At 38.6% G+C, this 12,120-nt stretch overlaps 2 protein-coding genes across 2 annotated transcripts; one reads left to right on the top strand and one right to left on the bottom strand.

The window, feature by feature from the left end:
- Positions 1-240: 240 nt before the first annotated feature.
- Positions 241-3,858, bottom strand: LOC142542032 (uncharacterized). The gene is made up of 4 exons (XM_075648480.1): positions 2,321-3,858; positions 1,445-1,752; positions 507-816; positions 241-445 (listed from the first exon to the last, which is right to left on the bottom strand). Exons 1-4 carry the CDS (start codon positions 3,856-3,858, stop codon positions 241-243), a joined length of 2,361 nt encoding a protein of 786 aa, XP_075504595.1.
- A 4,825-nt stretch (positions 3,859-8,683) lies between these two features.
- LOC142541670 (uncharacterized) lies at positions 8,684-10,504 on the top strand. The gene is made up of 3 exons (XM_075648144.1): positions 8,684-8,896; positions 8,996-9,086; positions 10,129-10,504. Exons 1-3 carry the CDS (start codon positions 8,827-8,829, stop codon positions 10,265-10,267), a joined length of 300 nt encoding a protein of 99 aa, XP_075504259.1. The 5' UTR covers positions 8,684-8,826; the 3' UTR covers positions 10,268-10,504.
- Positions 10,505-12,120: the final 1,616 nt, after the last annotated feature.

Raw genomic sequence — 12,120 nt, 5'->3', positions numbered from 1 at the left:
ACGTGGTGCTTGCTTCAAACCATAGAGAGCCTTTTTCAACTTGTACACATGATTCAAATTATGTGGATCTTTAAATCCTTTAGGCTGTCTGATATATACTTCCTCACACAAGATACCATTCAAAAATGCACTTTTAACATCCATTTGAAACTATTTGATTTTCATGTAGCATGCAATGGCTAGCAATAGTCGGACTGACTCAATGCGGGCAACAGGAGCAAAGGTCTCATCAAAATCAACCTACTCAACCTGTGTGTATCCTTGAGCAACCAACCTTGCTTTGTTTCGAATGATGTTCCCTGACTCATCAGTTTTATTTTTAAAAATCCACTTTGTTCCAATTATATTTCCGTGGTCAGGAGGTGGAACTAGATCCCAAACATCATTTCGAACGAATTCCTCAAGCTCATCGTGCATTGCATTGATCCAAAACTCATCTTTAAGGCTTCATTAACATTTTAGGTTCAAATTGAGATACAAAACATGAAAATCTGACCTGTGAATACATGGTACTCATGCACACTAGTCCAGCCATCTTTCGGTAATCGACTTTCTCTTTCTTTCGGGTTTGGACTTCACCTTGCACACTTCTAATTATTTGAGATGATGCATGATTTTTCTGGATCTTAGTTGGTATATTCTGTCCATCATCTTCTGCGTCATCATCACTGTTCGTTTCGTTCTCACGTTCAGTGACTTCAGTGTCCCGTGTTGTGCTAGGTGTTGCAACATCTGGGGCAACACCTGCATTATCTAGTACAATTGGATTTTCCAGAAGGTCTTCAATGTCATTTTCAGCAATTTTCTTCTTGAGATCTGCACAATCATCAAAAACAACATTAATGGATCCCATAATAGCCCTAGTTCTTAAATTAAACATGCGATAAGCTCGACTATTAGTGGCATATCCCAAAAACAAACACTTATCACTCTTTGAATCGAATTTTGCAAGTTGATCTCTGTCATTCAAAGTGTAACAAACACATCCAAAAATATGAAATATTTGAGATTAGGCTTCTTTCCCATGATTATTTCATAAGATGTCATGGTTGAGCCACTTCTCAAATACACCCTGTTTGAAATATGACAAGCTGTATTTAAGGCCTCTGCCCAAAAACGTTTGAAATGTTCTTCGAAGTTAGCATCACCCTTGCCATTTCTTGTAGTGTTCTGTTCTTGCGTTCGGCAATGCCATTTTGCTGTGGGGTTTTTGGTGTCGAAAACTCATGTGAAATTCCTTTCATGTCACAAAATGATGAGAATGAAGAATTCTCAAATTCCTTACCATGGTCAGTCCTGATCCTTCTCACTTTCAAACTATGGAGGTTTGTGATTCTTGTGACCAATTGTTTAAAAACATTAAAAGTGTCCGATTTCTCCCTGATGAAACTTATCCATGAAAACCGTGAGAAATCGTCAACATATACAAAAGAATATTTCTTACCTCCAAAGCTTTCTACTTCCATAAGACCCATAAGGTCCATGTGTAGTAACTCCAGACAGCGTGTTGTCCCAGATTTTGCCAACACTGGGTGTGACACGCGAGTCTGCTTACCTTTTTGACAATCTCCGCACACATATGGTATACTAGAAAAGAGATTTGGCAACCCACGTACTGCATCGTAATTGCATAGGTTCTTCAGGATCTTGAAGTTCACATGTCCAAGTTTCTGATGCCATAAATCAAGTACACTGATTTGTGCATGATTGCATGAAAGTTCTTCACCTATTTGGTAGCAGTTATCCGAAGACCTAGTACATGTCATGATGCACAAGTTAGTTTCATCAAAAACTTCACAAGTATATTTATTAAACTTGACAAGTAAATTATCATCACACAATTGGCTTATGCTAATCAAATTCGAATTTAATCCTTCAACATGAAGCACATTGTGGAGCTTTGGTAGTCCTTCAACATGAAGCACATTGTGGAGCTTTGGTAGTCCTTCAACATTCAATGTCCCCTTTCCTACAATCCTTTCTTTTGCTCCCCCTCCATATGTTACTCTACCACCCCTTTTGATCAATATAATCAACGAGATGTTCTCGTTATCCTGTCATGTGGCGTGAGCTTCCACCATCAAAGTACCAGTAACATGCAGTGTTAGTTTTTAATGAAGTATAAACAATATTACAGTGAATTTTTACATTTGGTACCCAAACCTGTCTTACTGTAGGTCTGCGTTTGGAGGTGTTGCGGAAAGTGTTGTGCAACATTCGGGGCAACATCCTGATTGACTTTTGGTTCATGCGGTCATCCTTGAGTTTAAAATAGTAGGGCCTGATATGACCAGGCTTAAAGCAGTAATGACATACATACATGCATTTTATTTTCTTAGGAACAGAAGTAGTAGGTTGTCTTTTCGGTGTAGAGCTTTTGGTTGAAGGTGTAGGTTGTGACGGTGTGAATGTCTCAGTTTTTCCTTTCACAAAAACGGTAGATTTTGAATATTCACTAATTTCAAACACACTGTCTTTGAAGCCTAAGCCTTTCTTGTCTTCTCTTCCCATCAAAAGTATGGATTCAAGCTTGGATGTGCTCGAATTGAACTTGGATAGGGTTTCAGTTGTTTTTTGAAGCTCTTCTTTGGTCTTACCCAGCTCTAAGTCCTTTTTGCTCAGAATTACTTCAAGTTTGGCAACCACGGCTTTTAGATCGGTGTTTTCCTTCATAAGAGTTGAGTTAAGCTTGTTTCTTTTGATCCAATCCTCAAACAACTCTTCATAAAGCTTTTGAACACTCTCAAGAGTCATCTCTTCATCATCAGCTTCCAATTCATCATCTACACTCGAATTTCCAAAAGCTGTAGATTTTAAACAAACTGATTTTTTGCAGATGTTGCGGCCAGGAGTGGCAATACCTAGGACAACACCTAAATGATTCACCTGTAGCCAGCTATTTTCGGTCAATAATGCAGTCAAGGAGGTGTGATTATCTTCATCATTGGATTTCTCCTCCTCATCAGATTCTTCATCGCTTAGAGACGCATTGTAGCCTTTGTTCTTGCGTAATCTGTTAGCACATTCATTGGCATAGTGACCAAAGCCATTGCATTCTCTACACTGCACCGAATCATACTTCTTTAAATTAAATTTTCCCTTGCCTTCGTTCCTTGGTTGAAATTGTTGCTTGGCAGGAAACCTTTGTGGCCTTTCAGGGGCAGGAAGACTTGGAAATTTCGAGGGTTGTGCATCCTTCTTCTTATCTCTGATTCTCTTCAAGTAATCCCCGAATTTCTTTGTGATAAAGGAGATAGAATCCTCACAGAGATCTGATTCATTTACTTCTTGGGATATATGAAGGAGATCATTATAAAAATCATTTGAGACTTGGAATGCAATCGTCTTCCCCTTTTCTTTCTTCTGCATGTCCATGTTCATTTCGAAGGTTCGAAGTGAACTAATCAGGTCTTCCAAAGCCATCTGAGATTTGTCCTTAGCCTCGTCTATTGCACAGATTTTTACGTTGAATCTTTCGGGCAAAGAACAGAGAACCTTGCTAACTAATTGTTCATTAGAGATGGGGTCTCCAAGACTGAACGCCTCGTTAGCAATTTCCCGTAGGCGACGATCATACTCCAGTATTTTCTCAGATTCTTCCATCCTCATGATTTCAAATTTGGAAGTAAGCATCCTTAGCCTAGTTCGTCGCACACTCTCAGAACCTTCACATTGTCTTTGGAGAGTATCCCATGCACTTTTAGCAGAAGCACAGTTTGTGATCAAACTGAACATATTCATATCAACCGAAGTAAATATAGCATTCAAGGCCTTTGAGTTGTAGTTCGAATTTTGTACTTCATCAGCAGTCCAGTCTGTTTCAGGTTTTGGCAAGCTGTCACCATCTTGATCTATCATGATTGTTGAGGTCCATCCATTGATGACACGCTGTCATGCCCGTTCATCTATGGATTTTATGTAATATCTGATTTTGACCTTCCATAAGCTGTAATTAGTTACATCTAGGACTGGTGGTCGAAGCGCTGCATTAGCAAGTGATGCATCCATTTAATCAATTCTGTCAAACAAAACAAAAACCAGAATTATCACTTAGTATATCAAGAGTAGGCTCTGATACCACTTGAAAGAAACGTTTTACGACAAATATGTGTAAATATATCAACAGTAATGTAAATTATAAATTTGTGTTTTATCAAAATTAAATGTTGCGTCAAATGTTACAACATTCAAGACAACATGCAGCGGAATATTATATTTTGTAACACAAATTCACTTTAAATAAACAGATGGACGAGATTAAATGTGCACAAGTATAAATACTTGTGCGGTGTCTCAGGACAAAAATTAATCAATAAAAAACCAAAACGTTTAACAAAACCTATCACTAGTGATTTTCACAAAAATCAATTTTCTCAACACGTTGAGAAAATAAAAGCTTTATAAAATAATCAAGAGTATTAAAATGTCAACAAGAAAGCACAAATACGTGATGCCAAAAGAGAAGCCACGAAAACGATTTTCAGCCAACTTCGTTACGGATGCTGTCTGTAGATATTTCCAACATTCAAGGCAACACGTGTATCAGCACTCTTCAACCAGCACGTATCTTGAAGAATTATTTCTCTGAACTTCTACGAGGTGCACAAGTGCGTATCTGAATGTATGATCCGTGAGAGAGAGACCACACGCAAGTCCTTCATCTCTTATTTAAGGATATAGACTTTATCTGCACAAGAAAACCTATTACATAAGGAAAGTAAGAATTTAATTAGAAAACAAACTCCTTTTAAACATTAATATCATATCTTATTAAATCATAATCATAAATATCATATCTAGAGCATATTTACATAATTATCTCAGAAAGGCAAAATCACATTAAATATCATACATAATCAACTCAACAAGGAAAGATAAGATTAAGGAAATTATTTTAAATCTAATAGATTATATCAATAACGATGCGATCCTGGCGAAATGGATGAGCAGGGTCGGGTGCTCCACCGGATCGAATCAATAATGTTGTTTGGGAAAATGAGCAAGGTAGATGGATCTGTGAGCTATTGCTTCCACTGTGACCTGCAGACAGGGAGATGAACTCGTGAATGGGCGTCGGAGGGGTGTCCGGCGTGGCCACTCCGATGCTTAAGTCAGTGAGGAACTCAAGCAAGAAAACCAATGTAACCAAGTGATGGTTGTGATATTGGTGTGAATGAATGAATGTAAATGTAAAGATAGAACCTGGTATTTATAGTAGGAGAAGTAATGATGACCTCGTTCTCCGTGCTACCTACTAGTTATAGTAGGACGGCTGAGCACACCCTATATTCTGTCATGTCAAATCATATATTAGTCACATCCTTCATGTCTGATTCCGTCAACCACTTGGATCGATGTCAGAGATGAGACAGTCGCCCACATCCTATTCTGCTAGTATACTCGAGTGCGGTGCTCATATCGAGGTGGCCCGGGTAGAAAGTTCCCGGGAGTTTGAACGAGAGCCCGGGCGTCCGGTGGCCCGAGGAGGAGACGTCCCAGGCAATTTACCCGCCCGGCTCCTGATGAACCCTTCCTGCCGACTTGTCCTGATTCTGGCTATCCATCCAGTATCATGGGTCGTCCATGTCCCGTGCACAAGAATCGTCCATGACTCGGGCACAACCCGGGCTATCCCGAGGGTATCATCATTGGCGCCGTCTGTGGGAAATTGACCATCTATGAAGGCTGGGGCTCCGCACCCTGGTTATCTATTAAGTCCACGGATCCGTACCCTGGCTCGGGGCTCCGTACCTCGACCATTCATGAAGACCAGGTCTCCGCACCCTGTTTATCTATTAAGTGCAGGGATCCGTACCCTGACTCGGGGCTCCGTACCTCGACCATTCATGAAGGCCACGGCTCCGCACCCTGGTTATCTATTAAGTCCAGGGATCCGTACCCTGGCTCGGGGATCCATACCTCGACCATTCTTGAAGGCCGGGGCTCCGCACCCTGGTTATCTATTAAGTCCAGGGATCCGTACCCTGGCTCGGGGCTCCGTACCTCGACCATTCATGAAGGCCAGGGCTATGCACCCTGGTTATCTATTAAGTCTAGGGATCCGTACCCTGGCTCGGGGCTCCGTACCTCGACCATTCATGAAGGCCAGGGCTCCGCACCCTGGTTATCTTTTAAGTCCAGGGACCCGTACCCTGGCCCGGGGACCCGTACCTTGGTCATCTTTTAAGTCCAGGGACCTGTACCCTGGCCAGGGGACCCGTACATCGGTCATCTTTTAAGTTCAGGGATCCGTACCTTGGCCCGGGAACCCGTACCTCGGTCATCTATTAAGTCCAGGGATCCGTACCCTGGCTCGAGGCTCCGCACCTCGACCAATCCCAAGACCCGGGACATGCTCCCCGGCCCAAGGCTCCGCACCTTGGTTATTCATAAGCCCAGGGTTCTCAAACCTGGCTCGGGGCTCCGCACCTCGACTATTCCTAAGTTCGGGAGATATGAGGCTCCGGCAATCTATTTTAAAGCCCGGGAGACATGAGGTCCCGGCATCTTATATCAAGTCCATAAGACACGAGACTCCGGCATTTCATCCCATCTCTGGGATACATGAAGCCCCCGATGCTTTTACCGACAAATTAAATATTTTCAATGATCGGGCACACAAGACTAATCGGGACAGCGAGTATGACTCTAGCCCGACTATTTAAGGTGGGAGTGATGATACCCTCGGGATAGCCCGGGTTGTGCCCGAGTCATGGACAATTCTTGTGCACGGGACATGGACGACCCATGATACTGGATGGATAGCCAGAATCAGGACAAGTCGGCAGGAAGGGTTCATCAGGAGCCGGGCGGGTAAATGCCCGGGACATCTCCTCCCCAGGCCACCGGACGCTCGGGCTCTCGTTCAAACTCCCGGGAACTTTCTACCCGGGCCACCTCGATATGAGCACCGCACTCGAGTATACTAGCAGAATAGGATGTGGGCGACTGTCTCATCTCTGACATCGATCCAAGTGGTTGACGGAATCAGACAGGAAGGATGTGACTAATATATGATTTGACATGACAGAATATAGGGTGTGCTCAGCCGTCCTACTATAACTAGTAGGTAGCACGGAGAACGAGATCATCATTGCTTCTCCTACTATGAATATCAGGTTCTATCTTTACATTTACATTCATTCATTCACACCAATATCACAACCATCACTTGGTTACATTGGTTTTCTTGCTTGAGTTCCTCACTGACTTAAGCATCGGAGTGGCTACGCCGGACACCCCTCTGGCGCCCATTCACGAGTTCATCTCCCTGTCTGCAGGTCACAGTGGAAGCAATAGCTCACAGATCCATCTACCTTGCTCATTTTCCTGAACAACATTATTGATTCGATCCGGTGGAGCACCCGACCCTGCTCATCCATTTCGCCAGGATCGCATCAAATAAAATTCTGTAACATATATTTTCCTTCAACCCAAATAAAAGATACGTCTCACAAAATACAACACATGAGACCGTCTCACACAAATTTTTGTCTTCAAAATTATAGTATCTGAATTCATAGTAATAATTATTACATATTTTAAATACTATTTGTATCCTTTCAAATTCAAATTCAAATTCGAAACTTAAGAGTTATTTTTCCAAGTCATATCCACAGTCCAATCATAGAAGACAATTAATCCTATGGAATAACTCAACAAAATCAAGTTGTTTAGTATCAACCAATGATACAGGACAATCCTCGTTAATTCATTCAAGATACGATTTCGATGTAATAATAGTTTCATGAGCTATTTATGAACAACACCATTCGTCCATCTTCTCAAAAACATTAAAGAAATAAAAGTCTCGGTTTTTTCATAATCGATTGAATCTCCAACGTAACTGAACCACTAATCACCTGTCGAACCACGAGTGAGTTCAGGTAAACGTTGGTGAGACCTTGACGAAAGACAGAAATCCATATCCATACGATTAGACATTAGATTTGCGACAAACTGAATTGGTAGAGGATTGACAATACACATTTTAGTTTAAATAACTAAAAAAATTAGCCAAAAATAACATTGGGCTGAATACATCTTCTGTGGGCTTGACTATGTAATAGGACCAAATATATTATATATATAAAGTACGGTAAGAAAAAAAAAAATTATTTTTGTATTAAAATTTAAATATCAAATCCAAATAAATTACTTTATATATGAACTCTTATAAGATGTTTTCACAATTAAATAAAATAATTATCTAAACTATAGTTTGTTTTAAAATTTTATGGTGTGAAATATGCTCTATAGATTTAATATAGTAATTAATTAGAGTATGTCTCTTGTGAAACGATCTCACAAATCTTTATCTGTGAGACGAGTCAACTCTATCTATATTTACAATAAAATGTAATACTCTTAGCTCACTAATTTTTATATGTGAAACGTGTCAACCCTACCGATATTCACAATAAAATAAGATATCTGTCTCACAAATTACAATCCATGAGACCGTTTCACACAAGTTTTTGTAAATTAATTAATGGATTAGTCGGTGAATACCTTTTATATTATTTATAAATATATTATTTAATAATAATAATAATTTTTATTAGATATTAAATATAATTAGTAACTATTAGTAATATGATTAGTTAAAAATAAATAGACAAGATTGGTAATATTAAATATAAATAAGTTCCCTCTTTTTCTCCTCCGTCGACTAATCTAAAACGTGGAGCCTTTTTGAAGCGGCGTGTCAAAATTCGTTTTCCCATCTTTGTGTATATATATTATATATAAACAAAAAATTTATATTATCATTTTCGAAGAATTCTGAAGGCGGCCAAGAAAGGAAGAGGAGAAGAACGAGAAAGAATGGGAGAAGAAAAGGGCAAGCTTGAATCGATCAGGGAATGGGTCGTGGAGCACAAGCTTCGAGCAGTCGGTAATTATTTTGTTCTTATTTGTTTGATTTATTTATGATGATTTTCTGTTGGAAGATTGAATTTTTAATGGGTTGTTTGCTTTTCTTGTTTGTTCGAAGGGACTTTATGGGCTAGCGGGATCGTGGGTTCTATGGCGTATAATTGGTCGCAACCAAATATGAAAACCAGTGTCAAGATTATTCATGCTAGGTATAGCTGTTTATGTTCTCGATCAATTTTCTATGTCTTTCTTTTCCTTATTTGTATTGTTTATTGAGTTTCCTTTGTGATGATTCAGTTATCCTCCTGATTTCCTTTTGCTTTTGAAATGATTGGTAGGAACTAGGATCATTTTCCAATTGGGCGTAGGTTGATAAAAATCTGCATTTGTAGAATCCGATGTAGCTTTGTGATTCTTGATGAAAAATCTGCATTTATGAGGCCCATGTTTTGGCAAAATCTCACAGTTAATGTTTAATGTTTTAAGAAAAATGCGATTTTGCTCCCAAGTAATCCGTGGCCGTACTGCATCCAGGGCTCGCCATAAGTAGATTTTGGTTTTATGCCTTTTTGTGATTTAAGTTTTGGGGATAAACTTGAACTTCCAAATGGGATGTTTGATTGAAACTTTATATGATAACGAATCTCGACGATTTCGGAAGATAAATACTTTTTGCATGTTGTACTTGGAAACTCAAGAGATAGAAATGATGGCATATTTTGGTTATAGAACTGTAGTCTGTCCATGTCCTGATACGAGCAGAATTCGATCTGTTTTGGTGTAGTGCTCTTATATGGTGTATCCATTTTTGGGACATGAAACGAAGCAGCTGATTTGGGGGGGTTATTCTTCTCTTTTTATCTTGAAATGTATAATGTTTCCATCAAATAAGTTACTATCACGATTGTTTTACAGTAGACAGGAAATTGAGGATTTCAATGCCATAGCAATCCTTCCATCCATTTGTTGAACCTGGTTGTAGCTGATGCTAAACCAGGTGGAAGGTCAAGGCCATGCTCACAGGCCATGCTCACAGGCCATGCTCACAGGCCATGCTCACATATAAACAATGAAAAGATCCTTATTGATATTATGTTACCTGTGTTTAACCATTTGATACAGAATGAATCATAAATTTGTGGCAAAAACATCTCATCTTTATTTGATTTAGAATTTTCGCGAGTTTTATTTACTGTTGTTATGCGATATCTGATACCTGCCAATTCCTTGAACAATATTTCTTGGAAACAGGCTGCATGCGCAGGCTCTTACACTTGCTGCGTTAGCTGGTGCTGCCGTTGTTGAGTATTATGATCACAAGACAGGAGCAAAAGAAGAGCGTGTGGCGAAGTTCCTCGAATTTCATCAACAGCAGCCACACAAAGATTGAACTCCTTTTTTGGCAGAAATTCACATATGTTAGATGTCACCATTTTTCTGTCCAAGAAGATGAACACACAATGGAGTTTCCCGTTTTTACTTGGCTTTTATAACATAACCATCACTATTGTTGTGAAGATTCTGATTCATTCTTTTCTCGTCCTTTTTTATTTTTCTGCGACGATTTAAAAATATATGTTTTATATTGATAACCATAGTTTACAATCAATTTTATTTTTCAGGTGAATTTAAAATCTATTTATTAAAAATTTTATTATATTACATAACAAAAAACTATAATATTTATTAGTTTATAAATTAAAAATTACAATAATTATTTTTAATAACTAAAATTTATGGACGACAGAGGTCAACTGTTTTTTTCAATTTTTTTATAAAGAAAAACAAATAAATTAAATAGAAGGGTTCTTTCTTCATTCACATTCAAATTTTAGTAAAGGATAGGGCAGCCCTCCAAGACTCAATTCAAGCGTTGACTTTCATTATTCTTAAATCAAAACTGGTATGTAACATCAACAAGAACGACTTTCGCGATATTGTTTATTAGCGTTTCTACAGATTTGTATTTCTTTCCCTTTTATTTTATAGCGATGATACTGTAATTTAAATATGTGTATGGTTTTAGAGATTACGGTGGAAAAGGAGATAGAGGCGGCTGTTCAACAAGTGTTTGTTTTGTCCATGAATGGTGGAGACAGTGATGTAAAACCTTAAGTTACTTCTTCACTAGTTCTCATATTTGTTGAATCTATCGTATGTTTTGACGGTGAATTCTAAATTTCTAATTGTGATATTGAATCTTTTGTTGATGTTTTATTTGTTACATCTTTATCCAATTTCAACTTTTGTTCAAATTGTGCATTATGCTTTTCTCGGATGATTTAATCTTGGATATTCGATGGTCAGTTATGTAGAACGTATTTTGATGTTGGTGAACAAAAAAAGTTATTCTTCATCGATTGATATAAATATTAGTGATGCAAAGGGTAACTCAATTCAATTATGTGTGCGCCTCTGTGCAATAAGTAGTGTATGTATCTATATTAATTTTCATTTTCATATTTTATAGAAATGGAAGAAATCAGCGGCGATGAACAATCATACATTCCCCAAGTTAGAGACAATCAGAAGCCAAAGATAGGGATGAAATTCGAATCTTTAGAAGACGCGTTTTCGTTCTATAACCAATATGCACGAGAAGCCGGTTTCAGTGCAAGAATAAGTAATAGCAAAAGAATTAAGAAAATAAATGAAGTTATATGGAAAAAAATTTTATGCTTTAAAGAATGACATACAGATGAAATTAGATGGAGTAAACAAGCAAAAAGTGAGGAACCAATAAAAGAGAGAGCTCGTGGTGAGATTAGAAGTGGATGTAAGTCAAAGATTTCAGTTGTGAAGGAACAAACTAGTCTTGGTTGGGTTGTTAATACCTTCATGGAAAGTCATAATCATCCATTGTCCACTCCTTCAAATGTGCATTTGTTATGCTCACATCGTATTGTTTCTGCATCAAGAAAACACTTGAGTCAACAATTTGCTGAAGCAAATGTAACACACTTGTCAACAATTGTGATTGTTTGAAATAGAGTCTGGAGGGCCTGAACATGTAGGTGCACAGAAAGAGATATGAGAAACTATGAGAAAACTCTTAGGGATGAGCATAAGGGTATCGATGCCGAAACATTGATTGATTTCTTTCAGTCGGAGAAGACAAGAGTTCAACTTTCTTCTTTGATTACCGAGACTGATTCAGACAATAGATTTAGTCGGTGTTTTTGCGTGGATCCTGTATCAAGGAGGGCGTACACTGTATTTGGTGATGTAGTGGTGTTGATACCA

The sequence above is a fragment of the Primulina tabacum genome, chromosome 4 (assembly GCF_025594145.1).
Source record: "Primulina tabacum isolate GXHZ01 chromosome 4, ASM2559414v2, whole genome shotgun sequence".
NCBI classification, from domain to species: domain Eukaryota; kingdom Viridiplantae; phylum Streptophyta; class Magnoliopsida; order Lamiales; family Gesneriaceae; genus Primulina; species Primulina tabacum.
The sequence above is the reverse complement of the archived record's forward strand: the minus strand, read 5'-3'. Positions and strand labels throughout refer to the sequence as shown.